Genomic DNA, 20,150 nt, shown 5'->3' with positions numbered 1-20,150 from the left:
GAAGCAGGTGCCGTTTCTCAGGCTCTGGTTGGAACAGGGGAGCCGGGGCCCCAGGCCGTGGGGCAGGAGGGGGCTGGACGACCCCAGGCCCCCTGTGCTGCGTAGTGGCTGGGTTGGTGCCGGGCGCCCGGGGCTGGCGGGGGGGGGGGCGGGGGGGCAGGTTCTACGGCAGTTGGAGGCAGGCGGGGCCCAGCGGGGGCTGCCGGGTCACAGGGAGGCTGCAGGGATCAGGGTTCGGGGCTGATTGGGGTGTAATCCCAGCCCCCCTCCACCCCACAGAGCATCGGGGTCGCCCCCTGCAGCAAGTATATGGCACAGGGATGGGATGGGGGAACCTTGGTTATGGGGGGATCTGGATAGTGGGGGGTCAGGGGGTGGTTATGGGGGGATCTGGATAGTGGGGGGTCAGGGGGTGGTTATGGGGGATCTGGATAGTGGGGGGTCGGGGAGTGGTTATGGGGGGATCTGGATAGTGGGGGGTTGGGGAGTGGTTATGGGGGGATCTGGATAGTGGGGGGTCAGGGGGTGGTTATGGGGGGATCTGGATAGTGGGGGGTTGGGGAGTGGTTATAGGGGGATCTGGATAGTGGGGGGCTGGGGAGTGGTTAATGGGGGGATCTGGATAGTGGGGGGTTGGGGAGTGGTTATGGGGGGATCTGGATAGTGGGGGGTCAGGGGGTGGTTATGGGGGGATCTGGATAGTGGGGGGTCGGGGAGTGGTTATGGGGGGATCTGGATAGTGGGGGGGGGCCAGAGGATGGTTGTGGGAAGATCTGGATAATGGGGCACCAGGGGGTCTTATGGGTGTTCTTGATAATGGGGGCCAGAGGGTCATTATGGGAGGGCATAACAGGGAAAGGGGTCATTATGGGGAGCTCTGGATAACTGAGGGGAGGGGGTCATTGCAGGGATCCAGCTAACGGGGATAGGGGGACATTATGGGGGATCCCTGCCCCCCATTAATGCATATCCGCCCCTCCCCCCAGTGGCTCCTGGGCTGGCTGAGAAGCTGAATTTCAAGCGGCTAACCAAGGTCCTGACCTGCCTGAGCCTCCTGACCGAGCTGCTGGCGCTGGTCTCCCCGTACTGGCTGGAAGTCGGCAGCTCCGGGTTCGAGACCAGCGTGGGGCTGTGGAACATTTGCATCAACTGGTTCTGCAAAACAATCCCCGTGGGGTCAAGTGGTGGACACTCAGCAGCCCCTGGTATCCCCCAGCATAGACAGCGCGATGGTGTCCCCCAGTCCCGACCCGCAGCCCCCCGCTAGCCCAGCCCTGACCCTCCCCCCCGGCTCTGCCGGTGCCCCTCACTCCCGACCCGCAGCCCCCCGCTAGCCCAGCCCTGACCCTCCCCCTCCCCGGCTCTGCCGGTGCCCCTCACTCCCGACCCCCAGCCCCTGAACCCACCCTCCACACAGCACAACCAGCGTCCCCCCAGTCCCGACCCGCAGCCCCCCGCTAGCCCAGCCCTGACCCTCCCCCCCCCACTCTGCCGGTGCCCCTCACTCCCGACCCGCAGCCCCCCACTAGCCCAGCCCTGACCCTCCCCCCCCCGGCTCTGCCGGTGCCCCTCACTCCCGACCCGCAGCCCCCTGCTAGCCCAGCCCTGACCCTCCCCCCCCGGCTCTGCCGGTGCCCCTCACTCCCGACCCGCAGCCCCCTGCCAGCCCAGCCCTGACCCTCCCCCTCCCCCGGCTCTGCCGGTGCCCCTCACTGCCAACCCGCAGCCCCCTGCTAGCCCAGCCCTGGGATTTCCCCATAGCTCTGCCGGGGCTATTGAATCTCAGGCCAGTGGGGTTGGGGTGCTGGGGGGTGCAGGGAGATTCCCCTCGTTAACCAGCCTGGCCCTTGATCCCTCAGTGGCATTCGAGGTGACCAAAGCGCTGATGATGCTGTCCACTCTGCTCGGGTTCATCGCCGTCTGCTCTGTCCTCACCTCCTTCCACACCTTCCGGAAATACAGACTGGCCGCTGTCACTAACCTCTTGACAGGTACCGCTCGCCTGGCGCCGGGACGCGGTCCCCTCTGGGGCGGGGCGTGGAGGCTGTTATACAGGGATCCCTCACCCAGCACTGAGATGCAGCCACCTCTGGGGTGGGGCCTGGTTATACAGGGATCCCTCACCTGGTGGCCAGCTCTGGGGTGGGGCAACTGACTAACAGCTGAGTGGGGCTGGAGAAGGGAAGTTGCAGCTTGACCCTCCCCCCGCCACAGGGCTCATCCTGCTCATCAGCATCCTGCTCTTCGGGTTGTCGTTCTCCAAGATCGCGGCCGCCTTCCACCCCGAGATGGCAGCCCGTCGCGGCTGGTCCTACTACGTGGCCTGCCTGGCCTTCTTCCTTTTCCTCCTGTCCGGTGAGGGACCCGGAGCACTAGCGGGGAGGGGATGGGAATGGATGCGGGGGGCAGGGGAATAGTTAGATACCCTGGTGAGAGGGGCTGTGGAGGTTGGGGGAGGGGCTGTGGCGTGGGGTGCCGGGGAGGGGGTTGCGGGTGTTGGGGCTGTCGGGGAGGAGGTTGGGGGGGGTCGGAGGGATGGGGAGCACAGGGAGCTATGGAGGTTGGGGGAGGGACTGGGGGGGTTACCCCATGGAAGGATTGGGACTCCCTCCGAGCTCACCACTCCCCCCCGCTCTCCCACCCCCCAACAGGGCTGCTGAGTCTCATCACCCACATCAAGTCCAGCGGGACGCCCACCGAGCACCTCAACCAAGTGGCCCCCAAATGGGGCAGGCCCTGGCCCGCTTCCATGGTCCAGATGCACCAGGACCAACCCCGGCAGGAACTGCCCTCGCCGGTGTAAGGGCAGGGACCAGGTCGCTCTGCGTGTGTGTGTGCGTGTGTGTGTGTGTGTGTGTGTGTGTGTGTGTGTCTGCCGCCCCCTGCTGGAGGGCTGAGCCCTGCTGTGTGTGTGTGTGTGTGTGTGTGTGTGTGTGTGTGTCTGCCGCCCCCTGCTGGAGGGGCTGAGCCCTGCGCGGTGCGTGCATGCGCGTATCCCAGAGCCTGCAGCTCCACTCGACCCTGTGTCCGGCTGGCGTGTGATTGTGCGTCTCAGACAGCCTGTGTCTCCGGGCGTGTGGTTCTGCGTCCGGCGGCTCGGGGATGCACCAGCTCACACAGAGCGGGGACACCCGCCCCTCTGGCCAGCCCAGGCCCCCAGAGATCCTTGTGCGGAAGGATACGGAAATCGGGCAATTTATTGCACTGAATTAAAGAGAGAGTTTGCCAGTTGCTGGCTGTGTATCGCCCCAGGTGGAATCACATCGGCACCACGAGGCCCTGACGCCGGACAGTGGGGAGAGAGAGAGAGAGAGGTATCTGTGGGGATAGATAGATAGATAGATAGATAGATAGATAGATAGATAGATAGATAGATACAGGGGTGCTTATGGGGATAGATAGATAGATAGATAGATAGATAGATAGATAGATAGATACAGGGGTGCTTATGGGGATGGAGAGGTAAATATGGGGGTGCGTATGGGGATGGAGAGCTAGATACAGGGGTGTGTATGGAGAGAGAGAGAGAGATAGATAGAGGAGTGCATATGGGGATAGATAGATAGATAGATAGATAGATAGATGGGTGCATATGGGGATAGATCGACAGATCGATAGCTAGCTAGATAGAAGGGTGCATATGGGGATGGAGAGGTAAATACGGGGGTGCATATGGGGATGGAGAGGTAAATACGGGGGTGCGTATGGGGATGGAGAGCTAGATACAGGGGTGTGTATGGAGAGAGAGAGATAGATAGATAGATAGATAGATAGAGGGGTGCATATGGGGATAGATAGATAGATAGAAGGGTGCGTATGGGGATGGAGAGGTAAATATGGGGTTGCGTATGGGGATGGAGAGCTAGATACAGGGGTGCATATGGAGAGAGAGAGAGAGAGAGATAGATAGATAAATAGAGGGGTGCATATGGGGATAGATAGATAGATAGATACAGGGGTGCGTATGGGGATGGAGAGGTAAATACGGGGGTGCGTATGGGGATGGAGAGCTAGATACAGGGGTGTGTATGGAGAGAGAGAGATAGATAGATAGATAGATAGAGGGGTGCATATGGGGATAGATAGATAGATAGATAGATAGATAGATACAGGGGTGCGTATGGGGATGGAGAGGTAAATACAGGGGTGCGTGTGGGGATAGGTCGCTACCTAGTTAGCTAGCTGTCCCAGCACCTGGGCTCAGACCCCAGCAGGTTACGCACGGACTGTCCCTGCCTACAGACGGGGAACGTGAGGCCAGAGACGCTGTGACTCGCGCTGGCTGGGAAAATGCAATTCAGGTCCGTGATCATTTTCCTGTGTTTCGGCGGGCGGGGGGGTGGGGGGGGATGAAACATCCAAGCTGAAGCAGGAGAAAAGGCCCCAAACGCTCAAACACCTCCACAGACCCGAACTCCTGCGACAGATCGTTTCAGAAACACCCAGACGGGGTGGCTTTTTTGAAGGAAACGTTGCCAGGAGGCTCATGGGGTGAGGGGCACCGGCCTGGCCGCTTTCACAGCAGAGTTGAAACCAAGCAGGCCCTGTACAGCGGGGTCCATTTCACGCTGCCCCCCGGGCGCCCCGGAATCTCGTTAGACGTGAGGAGGCCACGAGACCCCGCCCCTCGGTGGCCCCGCCCATTGCTCCTCCTCTTTGCCCCGAGGCCCCGCCCCCGGCCTGGCTGGAAACCGGAGCCCGGCCATGCTGAGAGTAGCCCAGGGAGCCCGGGCTGCAGTGGGGAACCCCGGCCCCTCCGCCTGCCCTGGGCGGCGCACCCCAGGGGCCAGGGACATGGGCTAGGGGCTGCTCTCAGCCGTCCCGGCCTTGCACCCAGGGCAGGTGGAGGGTCTGGGCTCCCCACAGCGGCCTGGGCAGCTCTTGACACGGAGCTGAGCCAGGGGGCAGAGCCTTGGGGGGAGAGAAGGGGCGGGGCCACGGAGAGAGGTGGGGTCTCGTAGCTTTCCCACATCTACCACGATCCCGGCGTTCTGGCCCAGGTTCTGGCAGTGGGTGGTTTAAGGACCCGCAAAGCACGGGGCTGCCTCCCTGCCCGTCTTGGCTAATAGTCATTGACAGGCCTATCCTCCAGGAATTGATCTCATTCTTTTTGAACCTGGGTCACAACAGCCCCTGGCTGGAACCGTGCCTATGGGGCTGGAGGGAGGGGAGGTAGATGTGGGGAGGGATGGTGGGTGCAGGGGGATGGATGTGTGGGCAGGGCTGGAGGGCGCACGGGGGATAGATGCGGGGGTACGGAGGCTCCCAGGAGTCTCGACTGGGCCCCTCTGGCTCGGGGGACCCCAGACACTCGGTGGGAGGCCGGGGTGGGTCAGGGAGACCCCAGAGAATGATGGGAGATGGGCTGTGGGGCCAGTAGTACTCTGAGATGCCCCAGGGGCTCATGGGAGTCCTGATGTCGGCCCTCTGGGGTGCCCCAGAGGCTCGTGGGAGTCTCGCTCCGGGCCCAGGACGGTGCTGTTAGGTTCCCTTTGCCCAGCGCCGGCTCTGAGCAGGGAGTCACCGAGCCGCAGGGCTGGGGACGTTCCTGCCAATTTGGTCCCGGCTGGGCCGCTCCCTGGGCTCAGCTCCGGCCAAGAGCTGCCTCTCGCTCAGCCTCACGCTGCCCCTAGCCAGGGCAGGAGACTTTACCCCTCTTCTAACCAGCATCACCTCCTCCCCTCCCAGAGCTGGGGAGAGAACCCAGGTGTCCTGACTTCCAGCCCCCGCCCCCGAAACCACTAGACCCCACTCCCCTCCCAGAGCCAGGGAGAGAACCCAGGAGTCCCAGGGGCTGTGGGGGGAGTGTCTCTGAGGAGGAAGGGGTCACCAGACTGGAGGATCTGAGAACAGGCTCATCATTCACCACAGAACAAGACTGGGATTGTCCACCATCCCTGGCGGATGGGTGCGGTTCTACCTACCCAAATGAGGGGTCAGGGTCACTCTCGGTTTTCATTTTCTCTTTCCCCCTCCCCCCTTCTCTTTCCTTTCCCCCTCGCTCTGTGGGGAGCAGGGGACACTCAGACCTGGCTGAGACACCCCCCCGACCCGACACACACACACATCTGTGGATTGATAGGTAGCTAGACAGAGGGTGTGTATGGGGCAGGAGGGATGGATGGTTGAACCCCTTCTGCTGGGTAAGCTCCCCATAGACCAGGACCCACCAACTCAAAGCCCCAAGCCTTAAGCTAACCACTGCAACCAGTGTCTTGGAGACAGGCCCCTGGGGTCCTTGCATTACTGCCGAATCAAGTCAATGCTAAAGCTAGTTCTGTGGGCCACAGACACAATTCCCAGCAAGTGACAGTGATGTAAACAGAGTTACTGTCCCCACCGATATTCTGGGGGACCCCACGCACCTCCTATTGCCTCGGCTTCTGAAACCGAACCCTGACTGCAGAGGTCCTGGCAGAGGGAGGCTCAGTTCCACACTCAGCTGGTGCGGCGTGGCTGCTGAATGGGCTCCTGGCGGATTGAAACCCCGTTGGCGATGCTTCCAAACTGCAGCTTCCGACGGACGATGACTCGCTCCAGCCGCCCACCGAAATGCAAGAGCGGTATTTACATTCCAGTTGGTTCACACCACAGTGATTAGTAATGACATTATAAGTCTACGGCAAAAATGAGAAAGGCAGCAAGTTTCCGGTGCGTGTGCGTGTGACGCTTCTGGGGGCCGATGTCTGACTTTGTGAGCAAGTCGTTTTTCAGGGAGGGGGAACGTGGGGGTGGGCACGACAGAGCAGGCTCCTGAAAGGGAGGCAGGCGTCCAGAGCCGCTGCTGTAATCTGCCAGGCCAAACTTTTCTGCGCCTTTCCCTTGCCATTTCTACGCGCTCTGCAGCAGCAAAAGCCCAGCGGGACCATGAAAGTCACCGACGCTTTGACGGCAGCTAACAGGTTGCCGAAGGGGACGCGCTTCTGGGCGCTGTGTGCCTGGAGGGAAAGGGGAAGCCGGCCAAGCAAATTGCTTCAAACTGGAATCTGGCAGAATGAGATTAAGAGTCGGGACCCCGTAAAACATCTAATGGGAATGTAAAAATATTTCGATTAAGAGACAAGGTCCAGCATCCTTTTAGACAAGGCGAGGTCTGATGTACATGTACAAGGTAAAGCAAACCCCTCTTACGGGGCCTCTAACCTGTAAGCCAGGGGTCCCCAAAGTGTGGGGTGTGTCCCCCTGGGGGGGTGGAGGAACGTCTGGAGGGCACGGCAGGGCCCGGGCCAGCCCCAACGTGGATAGGAAGGGAGCACCCCACAGCCCCTCCCCGCCCCCAGCTCTGCTCCAGTCCCTCCGCCTGGCCCCATCCCCAGCCTCGGCTGCTGGCCCTGGCTCCATTCCAGGCCCGGGGTCAAGGCTGGGGCCGGGAGCGGAGCCGGCCAGCACCACAGCCTGCCCCAGCCTCGGCCACGACCCCACTCCCAGTCCCAGACCCACCCCCAGCTACGGCACCAGCCTGGCCCCCTTATCCCTGCCTATGTCCCCCACCCCCTCGAGCTGCAGCCCCACTCCCAGCCCCAGCTCCAGGGGCGGGGCAGGACAGGGGTAGGGGGGATGTGACCCTGACAAGTTTGGGGAGCACTGCTGGAAGTGGTGGAGAAGGCAGTAGGAAAACAGCCTTAGGTGAAATTCAAACACAGTATTTATATTGTTTTTTACATGCATGTCTGTATTAGCCACATTCTGGCCCTAAAACTAGCTGGGTTCGCGTTTTCAGCTATGAATGTTCATAGTCCTCATTTAACTACTCGGCTGCCGTGCATCATCATTCCAAAACCAGGCCTCATGTTAGCTGTGATTCTGGATTTACCCAGCAGGGTAAAGGAAGGCGGCAGGATATAATTTTTCTGCGTTACCCGGGAATTATTCTTCTACCAAGGTCCTGAACCTAACAGCCTTTGCTACCCACAGCACAAAGCCGGGGTAGTCAAGATCCACATTTCTTGGTCAAGGTATAGTCAAGGTCCAGACGCCGGGGAAAATAATAAAAGAAAAATAACAAAAATCATGATAAGTAAATTAAAAGATTTTGGGGGTCCGTTCCAAAGCGTCTGGTGGTCCGGATTTGGCCCGCGGTCGCTTATTGACTACCCCTGACATAAATCATGGTTGTCATTATAGGTCCTAATACATCAAAATACAATGTTTACTTATCTATCTGGTCACTGATCCCTTGTCACTTCATAACACAAGAACTAGGGGTCACCAAATGAAATTAACAGGCAGCAGGTTTAAATCAAACAAAAGGAAGCATTCACACAATGCACAGTCAACCTGTGGAACTCCTTGCCAGAGGATGTTGTGCAGGCCAAGACTATAACAGGGCTAAAAAAAGAACTGGATAAATTCATGGAAAATAGGTTCATCAGTGGCTGTTAGCCAGGTGTCCCTCGACAGCTGGGAATGGGCGGCAGAGGATGGATCATTTGATGATTCCCTATTCTGCTCACTCCCTCTGGGGCACCTGGCATTGGCCACCGTCAGAAGACAGGACACTGGGCTAGATGGACCTTTGCTCTGACCAGGTAGAGCCGTTCTTATGTTCTTATCTCTTGCAATTTTCCCTTTATATTTCCTAAAAAACACAGCATGTGTTAAAATTTTTCTCTTTAACCCACTTGTGTTTCAATCTAGGCTCCAGAGACTCAAGAAAACACCTGACTAAATCCTATCACTTATTTTATAGGCAAACCAAGGTGTAAACCAAGGACAATTGATTATTTCAACCCTGGGGTTTCCTAGACCTGCTCCAAACAAGGTTTAATCTGTTGGAGGTATGGCTTGCTGGTTTGTTGGGATTTCTTGTTTGCTTGTTAATTATCGGTTTTGTGCCCCCTTCGCCCTGTGCGCGGGGCGGGTGGGACCTTGAGGGGAAGAGGCTGAGCAGGGGCAGGCCCTCAGGGCGGAGCATGGGCAGAGTCGGGGGGTGGGACCATAGTCCGGGCGCCAGAGTCCACAAACGGTTAATCCGGCCCTGATCCTCGGAGCAGTAGGATCTCGGCCCCAGGTGGCAGTATACCAAATTTGGGGAGGATTAACGAACACACCCGGGGTGCAGTATTAAGTTTATTCCCTGAACGAATGGTGTCAATTTATATCTATATGTCGGAAAAACTATGTACCTTAGAGGGCTCCCAATGGTCAAATCGGTTCCCCCCAGAATTCAGGGAGGAGCTTACAAGGGGTCACCCCATTCATAGCAATTTCCCCAGGGAGCGGAGAAACTCCCTTGTGCGAGAGCATCCTCTGCCATGTCTTTCGCCACCCCGGCATCCACGTGCCACACCTTAGGCTCGGCACCACAGACCTGCTCGTCCTATCGCCACCAAGAAATGAGGACTTTCAGGTGTATCCTACTGGCTTCCCCCACTACGCCATGTGGAGAGACCAGCTCCAACCTATGCCAGTACACCCCAGTTACAAGCCGTCTTGGTGCCACTACCCATTTCTCAGCCAGAAAGGTTAAAGTTACGGTGACCCCCTTTCGTTGGAGCATTACACCCCGTTGTGCTGCCCCATTGAGTTAGACAATAAAGCAACAGTCGGCAACCAAGACCCAGGTGAATTTTGGCCCCAAACAGGCCAAACTGAGCACTCTGGAAAAGCGGGCGTGTCTATGCAAATATAGCCTGACCCCGAGCTGTTTCCCCCCCACTCGTCAATAGGGGGCAGGAGAGGGCTCCTTCAGGCCAGCGGAGTCACTCTGACTCCCCCGGCTGGTCCAGGGCTGGTGGCCAGGAAGAATAATGAAGCCACAAGACGAACAACCCCCCCTCGCTCTCCAGCAGGGCTGTGCCTCAGCAGATCCCCGAGCACGCCACGAGCTTCTAACGGCATGATCAGGGCAGGCAGGACAGGGCTATTATCCTCACAGTACAGCAGGGGAAACCGAGGCACAGAGTGGCAAAGTGACTTGCCCAAGATCACCCAGGAAGTCAGTGGCAGAGCTGGGAGTACACCCAGGCGCCCACAAGTACTAACCAGCCCAGCAAGAGAACCAGCTATGGGAGAGAGGCCAGAGTCCTGGCTCCCAGCCCCTCTCCCCACTCTAACCACTAGACCCCACTCCTCTCCCACAGCCAGAGAGAGAACCCAGGAGTCCTGGCTTCCAACCCCACCTACTCTAACTGCTAGACCCCATTCCCCTCCCAAAACCAGGGAGGGAACCCAGGAGTCCAGACCCCCTTTCAAAACACAAGAAAGACTGAAATAAATCGCCAGACATGATGCTTTGGGGACGGATTCTTTAATGTTTGTACAAAAAACGTTTGCGGGGCCCCAAAGGATGGGGCAGGGATGTGGGGGGGTGTCACAGCCAGAGCAGTAGGGGTTGGGGGAGGAGGCGCTGCCTGGTTGAGAGAGAGAGAGAGACACACACACACACATACACACACACACACACAGAGCAGGGCCCATCCCCTCCAGCAGGGGGCATCAAGGAGGGACACACACACAAACACACACACAGCGCAGGGCTCAGCCTCTCCAGCAGGGGGCAGCAGGGACACGGACACACACACACACACACACACACACACACACACACAGAGCGCAGGGCTCAACCCCTCCAGCAGGGGGCAGCAGGGACACGGACACACACACACACACACACACACACACAGTGCAGGGCTCAGCCCCTCCAGCAGGGGGCAGCAGGGACACGGACACACACACACACACACACAGCGCAGGGTTCAGCCCCTCCAGCAGGGGGCAGCAGGGACACACACCCCTGCTCTGGGGTGCTGGGGGAATCTTCCCCACAACACTGCAGGCTCCACCTGGCCCCGGCGGCTCCCGGCGCCGTCCCCAGGGTGCAGCTCAGGCCCCGCGCTCAGATGGAGTTGGATTCCTGGGCCAACAACGTTACCCCACCTGAGGGAAAGATTTGAAAAATGAGCTTATGGCAGCAATGGGACTGACGGGATCAGCATCCACTAGAAACCAGCTGCCCCACCCCAGCACTGGCTGCATCAGCATCGGGCGAGCTGTCCTTGTGTGGCGTTATGTGCGGCTGTTCCCCAGCTGCCCCACCCCAGAGGTGGCTGCATCTCAGTGCTGGGCAAGCTGTCGCCATGCAGCGTTGTGTGTGGCTGTTCTCCAGCTGTCCAGGAACAAGCTGCATAGTAGGGTGCCAAGAGCCATTTACATAAATTCTGTATATGATGGAAACCACCATTAGTTCCAGCACCCCTGCAGCTGCCCCTCCCCAGAGGTGGCTGCATCTCAGCGCCGGGCGAGCCGTCCCTGTGCGACGTTGTCTGCAGCCATTCCCCAGCTGCCCCGCCCCAGAGGTGGCTGCATCTCAGCGCCGGGCGAGCCGTCCCTGTGCGACATTGTCTGCAGCCGTTCCCCAGCTGCCCTGCCCCAGAGGTGGCTGCATCTCAGCGCCGGGAGAGCCGTCCCGGTGCGACGTTGTCTGCAGCCGTTCCCCAGCTGCCCTGCCCCAGAGGTGGCTGCATCTCAGCGCTGGGTGAGCCATCCCCATGTGTAAACCAGCCTCACCCCAGAGGTGACTGCATTTTGAATTTCCCTTCCGGCACGCTCACCAGTCAGCAGGAAGAGGGGGATGGAGGCCCAGCCGAGGCCCCAGGACCAGCCAAAGGAGACATGGAGCCAGGTGACCTTTATGACTTCAGCAAACTCGCTGGTGAACACGGTCAGTGCAATCAGGATGCAGAAACCTACGGCCAAAGGGAACACAGCACAGACGCCCCTTAGCACCCCCCAGGCAAGTCCCAGGACCCCTGCCCCATCCCACCACCAGGGAGGGCTGCCAGAGCCCAGAGCAGGGTCTCTGCAGGGGGAGGGGGGCGGTACCCGCACTGAAGCTGCCCATGGCAGAGACCACGAAGGGGGACACGGTGTCAAAGCTGGAGCCTCTGAGCAAGGCGAGGAGGGAGAAGGCTGAGAGCAGCCCCGCAAGCAGGCCCAGCATCAAGAACATCTTGGTGGCCTCGATGTAATCTGAGGAACCAGAGAGACCGGGGGTAAATGGAGAATAACCCTGCAGTAAACTAAAATAGAACCCAGGAGTCCTACCCGTGCTGCTCTAACCACTAGACCCCACTCCCCTCCCAGAGCCAGAACCCAGGAGTCCTGGCTCTCAGCGCCCCCCCCCCCGCTCTAATCAATAGACCCCATGCCCCTCCCCGAGCCGGGGAGAGAACCCAGGAGTCCTGGCTCTCAGCCCCCACTGCTCTAACCACTAGACCCCACTCCCCTCCCAGAGCCAGAACCCAGGAGTCCTGGCTCTCAGCCCCCCCCCCCCCCCCGGCTCTAATCAATAGACCCCATGCCCCTCCCCGAGCCGGGGAGAGAATCCAGGACTCCTGGCTCCCAGCCCCCCCGCGCTAACCACTAGACCCCATGCCCCTCAGAATCCAGGACTCCTGGCTCCCAGCCCCCACCCCTCGCGCTAACCACTAGACCCCCATGCCCCTCCCCGAGCCAGGGATAGAACCCAGGAGTCCTGGCTCCCCGCCCCCCTGGAGCTGGCTGGGGGCAGCGGTGGGTTGCCGGTGCCGGCTGCCCTCACCTGGTAGTTTCGAAGGCATGCCGCACACTGAATTCACACAGATCTTCCAGAGCCCCGAGTGGACAAAGACGCCGTTTCGTCTCGCCTCCAGCCAGTGGTCGGAGCTCAGGGCCACCACCAGGAGCAGGAGGCTGAGCAGGGCCAGGGCTGTGCTGGGGACCTGGAGCGGCAGCATTGTGGGGGCAGCGCGGGGGTCCGGGGAGCATCTGGGGCGGGGATGAGAGTCAGATGGAAATCCCGGCCCAGAGCAGGATAGACAGACAGATCTGGGGGTGGTGGGTGGAGGGGGGGTGGATGGAGGGGTCGGGGGGTGGCCCTTACCCAGACACCAGCCTCTCTGGGTCATCAACTGCCATGGAACCTTCCCCCCCGGGACCCCAGCGCGGAGCCTGGGGAGACCCCAGCCCAGCCCAGGGGGTGGATGGATGGAGGGAGGGGGGACGGCAGGGTGGGTGTGTTTGCGGCTGGCTGGACAGGGCTGTGGGGCCAGACGGACCCTTGGGTTCCCCGTGCATGCCGGGCTGTCCAGGGGACTCTGCTGAAATCATAGAATACCAGGGCTGGAAGGGACCTCCGGAGGTATCTAGTTCAACCCCCTGCTCAAAGCAGGATCAATCCCCAGTTTTTCCTCCAGATCCCTAAATGGCCCCCTCAGGGATTGAACTCACAACCCTGGGTTTAGCAGGCCAATGCTCAAACCACTGACCTATCCCTGCCACTGTGCCCTGGGCTGCCCAGGGCGGCTGTGATGAAGTGGGACTGTTCTTAATGTTTCCTCTGAATAGTGTGGGGGTGCCTCAGTTTCCCCTAGGCAGTTCTTAAGTATCTAGGGGGTGGGGTAGGGTGTATGATCATTGCAGAGCCCTAGAGGGCAGGTGTGTGCAGGGGGCTGGACACAGAGAATGGCCGACACCCTGTTTCCTGGGGACTGATGGCCTGGGCCCTTCCCCCGCTGCAAGGTGAGAGCTAAAGGGTTGGAGAAGAAAGGAATCAGGTTTCAGAGTAACAGCCGTGTTAGTCTGTATTTGCAAAAAGAAAAGGAGGACTTGTGGCACCTTAGAGACTAACCAATTTATTTGAGCATGAGCTTTCGTGAGCTACAACTCACTTCATCAGATGCATAAAGTGGAAAGTACAGTGAGGAGATTTTATATACACATGAAAAAATATACATTGTAAGGAGAGTGATCACTTACGATGAGCTATTACCAGCAGGAGAGTGGGGTGGGGGGAGAGAAAACCTTTTTTTTCAGGTGACCTCCTGGCCGGGGAAAGGGACAAAGCCCAGAGGAGGGGGGGGCTGGAGGGAGTTTCAGTTTGGGGCTGGCTGGAGACATGGAGTGAAGGGCAGACGGGGTTGTCTGGCTCACTGCCCCCCAAAATGGACCCGGCTGAGGGGTCCTGTTCTCTGCACCTGCAAGCTCTGTGTTAGACCATGTTCCTGTCGTCTAATAAACCTTCTGTGTTACTGGCTGGCTGAGAGTCACGTCTGACTGCGGAGTTGGGGGGCAGGACCCTCTGGCTTCCCCAGGACCCCACCTGGGCGGACTCGCTGGGGGAAGCGCCCGGAGGGGCAGAGGAGGCTGAATGCTCCGAGGTCAGACCCAGGAAGGTGGAGCCGGGTGAGCTGTGTGTCCTGAAGACAGGCTGCTCCCAGAGAGGAGACTCCCCCAGAGTCCTGCCTGGCTTCATGGGGAGCAGGTCCAGAGCATCGCCCGGGGACGCCGTGACAGCAGCCCACACGGGGAAGGCCAAGGGCTTGCCAGGCTGCGAAAAGGGGGAGCAGATTTTCCCCAAACCGGTGGTTACCACAGTCGTTAGATTCACCAGCCAGCCCCACGCTGTGCTCCTGACCCCCCCACCCCACCGGTTACGGAGAAGCCGCTCCACACATCCCTTCAACAAAACGCTCGGAAGCCTTTGCCCCCCGACTCCAAGGTTTCAGTCCGCCCGCCGTTCCTGCCCCGTCTCCAGGCAGGGCACGTGATCCGGTCGCCTTCAGCCTCTCGGGCTCGACAGGAACGGTCAATCTTTGCAAGACACTTTCTTTAAACTTTCCATAATTGAAAGCGTCGCCGAATGCCCCGCAGTCAGCCGGGAGCATGGCGGGGAGCCGGCCGTCGATGAATGTCCCCGAGCCTTTCCAACAGGGACAGAAATTCCTCAGTGTCTTCGCTGGCCCTTAAATCGGACACGTCTGTTCCGAGCTTGGCCCTTGAGAGGAGAAGACCTTCCAGGAGGTGGCAGATCTTTCTCCTCTGCTCTCCGGGGGGGCCTCCCAGCCCAGCCCCAACCCTGCTTAGCAAGAGAGCCCAGTGAGAGACAGAACCCAGGAGTCCTGGCTCCCCGCCCCGTTCTGACCAGTAGACCCCACTCCCGTCCCAGAGCCAGGGAGAGAACCCAGGAGTCCTGGCTCCCCGCCCCGTTCTGACCAGTAGACCCCACTCCCGTCCCAGAGCCAGGGAGAGAACCCAGGAGTCCTGGCTCCCCGCCCCCCCAGCGCTAACCACTAGACCCCACTCCCCTGCTCTGCTCCGTCATTTCCCCTCCCTCTTTCCCACCAGCACCTCCCCATGCAGCGACCTGGGACCCACTGAGAGGAGCAAATTGCGGAGCCGTGAGTCCAGGAGCGGGAGGGTGTGGGTGCTAGGAGCCAGCCAGATGCCCCCTTCCACCAAGCTCTGCATTGAAATCATCCTCGCACTGCTCTGCCAGGGTAAGAGAACAATAGCAGAGACAGCTGGCCTGGCAGGACTCCCCTAGAGCGGGGGATAGAACCCAGGAGTCCTGGCTCCCAGCCCCCCTCCTCTAACCCACTAGACTCCACTCCACTCCCCTCCCAGAGCAGGGGATAGAACCCAGGAGTCCTGGCTCCCAGCCCCCCCTCCTCTAACCCACTAGACCCCACTCCCCTCCCAGTCTCCGAGGGGGAATAAGTCACCAGACAGGAGGCTCTGAGAACAGGCCCTTTAATCTCCAAGGAACAAGTGGGTCTATCAGCGGCTATGGGGAAAGGAAGGGAACAGAAAGGGGGGGACTCTGTAGTGGGGGGGAATCACGGGTCTGTGGGAACCCGCAGGGACACACATGCACACGCACACGCAGGGCGGCCGGGGGAATCGGCCCGGCGAGGCTGCAGGCTCCGTCCAGCCCCCGGCTCAGTCCCCCGGGGGGCAGCGCGGGCCCCACACTCAGCGCGACGAGGATCCTTGGGAACAATGTGTCACCACACCTGGGAGGAGAGGAGAAAACCAGACTCAGGGCAGTGATGGGACCCATGGGGACGTCTCAGCGCTGGGTAAGCCAGCCCCATGCTGCGTCGCTGTGCGGCTGCTACCCCGTGGCCCCACCCCAGAGGCGGCTGCATCTCAGTGCTGGGTGAGGGGTCCCCGTATAAACGGTCCCCGCGGCCCCACCCCAGAGGTGGCAGCATCTCAGTGCTGGTGAGGGGTCCCCGTATAAACAGTCCCCGGGGCCCCACCACAGAGGCGGCTGCATCTCAGTGCTGGCTGAGGGGTCCCCGTATAAACAGTCCCCGCGGTGCCACCCCAGAGGTGGCAGCATCTCAGTGCTGGGTGAGGGGTCCCTGTATAAACGGTCCCCGCGGCCCCACCCCAGAGGCGGCTGCATCTCAGTGCTGGGTGAGGGGTCCCTGTATAAACAGTCCCCGCGGCCCCACCCCAGAGGTGGCAGCATCTCAGTGCTGGTGAGGGGTCCCCGTATAAACTGTCCCCGGGGCCCCACCACAGAGGCGGCTGCATCTCAGTGCTGGGTGAGGGGTCCCCGTATAAAGAGTCCCCACGGCCCCACCCCAGAGGCGGCTGCATCTCAGTGCTGGCTGAGGGGTCCCCATATAAACAGTCCCCGCGGTGCCACCCCAGAGGTGGCAGCATCTCAGTGCTGGGTGAGGGGTCCCTGTATAAACGGTCCCCGCGGCCCCACCCCAGAGGCGGCTGCATCTCAGTGCTGGCTGAGGGGTCCCCGTATGAACAGTCCCCGCGGCCCCACCCCAGAGGTGGCTGCATTTCAATACCCCTCCCCCCGCACACTCGGCTGCACTCACTGGCTAGGAGGGAGAGTGGGCAGGCGGCCCAGCCGACGTAGAAGGACCAGCCGAAGCTGACCTGAGCTGAGGGGATCATTATGGTCTTCGTGCTCTGGGATGTGAACACGGCCATGGTGACGGTGGCACAGAGACCTGGGGCCAAAGGGAACAGCGCGGAGTCAGCCGGTCGCCGCGGCCAGAGCGCGGTCGGGTCCGGAGAGGCTGGCGACGGAGCGTCGGGGCGTGTGAGTGTGAACCCCGCGGGGGCAGCTCCGGCCACTCGGTCACATTGGGCATTACGTGACCAGATGAAGGGGGAGAAACCGGGTTTTCTCCCCGGCGGGCGGAAAGGCAGCGACCTCCCAGCCTCCGACGCGCTCAAACAAGGCTGCGCCGATTCCGGAGCGATCGGGGCAGCCGCCGGCGGGGAAGGAGCGCGGGGCGTCGAAGCAGTGAGGCGGGGACGATCGGCACCACGCAAGGGGCCAGCCGAGAGTCCAAGGGGGCCGAAGTCCCCGGGCACCGGATCTAGCTGAGAAACCTGGTGAGGCAAAGATCTGGGGCGGCAAAGGAAACCAGCCCCTTGGTCATCCGCGGCCGGTCGGGACGGAGAGAAAGCCCACCGCGGCTAGGGTGACCAGACAGCAAGTGTGAAAAATGGGGACGGGGGTGGGGGGTAATAGGAGCCTATGTAAGAAAAAGACCCCCAAATTGGGACTGTCCCTATAAAATCGGGACATCTGGTCACCCTAGCAGCGGCCTGGGAGAGGCAGCTGGCTAAGAAATCTCCCGGGCCCCGAGTGCGTAGCGTAAATCTTAGCCACGAGGATGCGAATTTGCCTTTGTACCCGGGCCCCAGAACAGGCTTCAAACCTCCCACCAGCAAGGAGGACCCAAGGCTGCGGGGACCAGGACGTGGGGCAGGCTGCTGGGGGTGACCCCGGGTGGCGCGGCCCAGGGATGCTCGGGGGACACAGCCTTGCCCGCTGGCTGGGGGGGGCCCGGGCTGTGAGCAGAACATTTTAAGGCACCCGGAGTTATAGGGCAGGCGAAAACACGCCCCTCTCTGGGCTGGGGAGAGCCCCCAATGTGACAGCCAGGTCCCTGGTGTGGGAGGGACCACGTATCCGTAGGAGTCGCTGGGGGAAGGGGGCCCCGAGGGGGTGCTACCGGCGCTGAAGCTGCCCACGGCGGAGACCAGGGTCAGGGACACGGAGCCGAGGTGGGAGCAGAAGAACGAGGCGAGGAGAGCCAAGCAGGAGAGCAACCCGGCGATCACGGCCAGGATCAGGAAAGCCCTGCTGGCATTAATGAGATCTGAGGAGACAAGAGAGACCAGGGCTGAAATGGAGACTAACATGGCAACAAACTACCGCAGAACCCAGGAGTCCTGGCTCCCAGCCACCCCCACCCCTGCTCTAACCCATAGACCCCACTCCCCTCCCAGAGCTGGGGCTACAACCCAGGAGTCCTGGCTCCCAGCCACCCCCACCCCTGCTCTAACCCGTAGACCCCACTCCCCTCCCAGAGCTGGGGCTACAACCCAGGAGTCCCGGCTCCCAGCCACCCCCACCCCTGCTCTAACCCATAGACCCCACTCCCCTCCCAGAGCTGGGGCTGGAACCCAGGAGTCCTGGCTCCCAGCCACCCCCACCCCTGCTCTAACCCATAGACCCCACTCCCCTCCCAGAGCTGGGGCTGGAACCCAGGAGTCCTGGCTCCCAGCCACCCCCACCCCTGCTCTAAACCCATAGACCCCACTCCCCTCCCAGAGCTGGGGCTGGAACCCAGGAGTCCCGGCTCCCAGCCGCCCCCACCCCTGCTCTAACCCATAGACCCCACTCCCCTCCCAGAGCTGGGGCTGGAACCCAGGAGTCCCGGCTCCCAGCCGCCCCCACCCCTGCTCTAACCCATAGACCCCACTCCCCTCCCAGAGCTGGGGCTAGAACCCGGGAGTCCTGGAGGTGGCTGGTGGGAGCAGTGGGATCCCTGGCAGAGCCGGGCTGCCCTCACCTGGTACTTGCAAAGGTATCAGACACCCCAGATTCATGCAGAGCTTCCACAGGCCCGAATGCATCACGACCTGGTTTTCCTTTAACAGCAGCCAGTGGTCAGAGCCCAGAGCCACCAGCAGCACCAAGAGGCTGAGCAGGGCCAGGGTGGGGCTGGCGACTTGGAGATGCAGCATCGTGGGGTGGGGGCCCGGGGGCAGGCTGGGATCTGGGGAGCACCTGCAGGAGGGGCAGGGAGGGACGAGAGTTAGATGGAAACCCCAGCCTAGACCGGCTGATCTGAGCCAAGCCCTCGGTTGTCTGGACGGGTGGATGGATGGAGGGGGATGGCAGGGGGGAGGGATATGGGGGTGCATGGAGGGGTGGGGATGGGGGGAGGGATATGGGGGGATGGAGGGGTGTGTATGGGGGAGGGATATGGGGGGACGGGGATGGAGGGGTGGGTGTGGGGAGGGATGGCTGGATGGAGGTGTGTGTATTGGGGGATGGAGGGGTGTCTATGGGGGAGGGATATGGGGGGATGGAGGGGTGTGTATGGGGGAGGGATATGGGGGGACGGGGATGGAGGGGTGGGTGTGGGGAGGGATGGATGGATGGAGGTGTGTGTATGGGGGGATGGAGGGGTGTCTATGGGGGAGGGATATGGGGGGACGGGGATGGAGGGGTGGGTGTGGGGAGGGATGGATGGATGGATGGATGGAGGTGTGTGTATGGGGGTATGGAGGGGATGAAGGGGGGACAGAGGGATGGATTGATGGGTGCAGGAACAGATGGATGGGGCGTGGGGACGATAGAGGGATGGAAGGGGGTGGATGGAGGGGAGGGGAAGGGGGAGGGATATGGGGGGATGGAGGGGTGTCTATGTGGGAGGGATATGGGGGGACGGGGATGGAGGGGTGGGTGTGGGGAGGGATGGCTGGATGGAGGTGTGTGTATTGGGGGATGGAGGGGTGTCTATGGGGGAGGGATATGGGGGGATGGAGGGGTGTGTATGGGGGAGGGATATGGGGGGACGGGGATGGAGGGGTGGGTGTGGGGAGGGATGGATGGATGGAGGTGTGTGTATGGCGGGATGGAGGGGTGTCTATGGGGGAGGGATATGGGGGGACGGGGATGGAGGGGTGGGTGTGGGGAGGGATGGATGGATGGATGGATGGAGGTGTGTGTATGGGGGTATGGAGGGGATGAAGGGGGGACAGAGGGAAGGATTGATGGGTGCAGGAACAGATGGGTGGGGAATGGGAGGGACATTGGGATGGAGGTGGGTGGACCGGAGGGGTGGGGATGGGGGGGATATGGGGGATGGAGGGGTGCGTATGGGGGAGGAATACGGGGGATGGGGTGGATGGAGGAGTGGGGATGGGCCGATGGGTGCAGGAACAGGTGAGTGGGACGTGGGGGGGGGCAGAGGGATGGAGGGGGGTGGATGGAGGGAGGGATCCATGTGTGGGCGCAGGGGTGGGTGGAGGTGGGGATGGAAGGACGGGAGGTGGGATGAGGACGGACAGAGGGGAAGGGGAGGGGTTGGTGGGGGGACGGAGGGCTGGGGAAT

General features: G+C 61.1%; 2 protein-coding genes across 2 annotated transcripts; both read right to left on the bottom strand.

Moving 5' to 3' along the window:
* Positions 1–10,837: 10,837 nt before the first annotated feature.
* On the bottom strand, positions 10,838–12,716 carry LOC122463733 (protein NKG7-like). The gene is made up of 4 exons (XM_043535191.1): positions 12,542–12,716; positions 11,824–11,970; positions 11,553–11,687; positions 10,838–10,878 (listed from the first exon to the last, which is right to left on the bottom strand). Exons 1-4 carry the CDS (start codon positions 12,714–12,716, stop codon positions 10,838–10,840), a joined length of 498 nt encoding a protein of 165 aa, XP_043391126.1.
* Positions 12,717–15,732: 3,016 nt separating this feature from the next.
* LOC122463796 (protein NKG7-like) lies at positions 15,733–18,774 on the bottom strand. Its single transcript, XM_043535599.1, has 4 exons — positions 18,600–18,774; positions 17,757–17,903; positions 16,605–16,739; positions 15,733–15,773 (listed from the first exon to the last, which is right to left on the bottom strand). Exons 1-4 carry the CDS (start codon positions 18,772–18,774, stop codon positions 15,733–15,735), a joined length of 498 nt encoding a protein of 165 aa, XP_043391534.1.
* Between the last annotated feature and the right edge of the window lie 1,376 nt (positions 18,775–20,150).

The sequence above is a fragment of the Chelonia mydas genome, chromosome 24 (genome assembly GCF_015237465.2).
Source record: "Chelonia mydas isolate rCheMyd1 chromosome 24, rCheMyd1.pri.v2, whole genome shotgun sequence".
In the NCBI taxonomy this organism is placed as follows: domain Eukaryota; kingdom Metazoa; phylum Chordata; order Testudines; family Cheloniidae; genus Chelonia; species Chelonia mydas.
Note: the sequence above shows the minus strand (reverse complement) of the source record. Positions and strands in the feature narration are given on the sequence as shown.

Bases quoted from the DNA above. Each gene is read 5' to 3' on its own strand.
- LOC122463733 (XM_043535191.1), bottom strand. From the start codon at position 12,716: ATGCTGCCGCTCCAGGTCCCCAGCACAGCCCTGGCCCTGCTCAGCCTC. The intron at 11,971-12,541 runs GTGAGGGCAGCC...CTGGTTCCTCAG, and splicing joins CATGCCTTCGAAACTACCAG to ATTACATCGAGGCCACCAAG. The intron at 10,879-11,552 runs GTGAGCGTGCCG...TCTTTCCCTCAG, and splicing joins CCCCCTCTTCCTGCTGACTG to GTGGGGTAACGTTGTTGGCC.
- LOC122463796 (XM_043535599.1), bottom strand. From the start codon at position 18,774: ATGCTGCATCTCCAAGTCGCCAGCCCCACCCTGGCCCTGCTCAGCCTC. The intron at 17,904-18,599 runs GTGAGGGCAGCC...TTGTCTCCTCAG, and splicing joins GATACCTTTGCAAGTACCAG to ATCTCATTAATGCCAGCAGG. The intron at 15,774-16,604 runs GTGAGTGCAGCC...CTCTCCTCCCAG, and splicing joins CCCACTCTCCCTCCTAGCCA to GTGTGGTGACACATTGTTCC.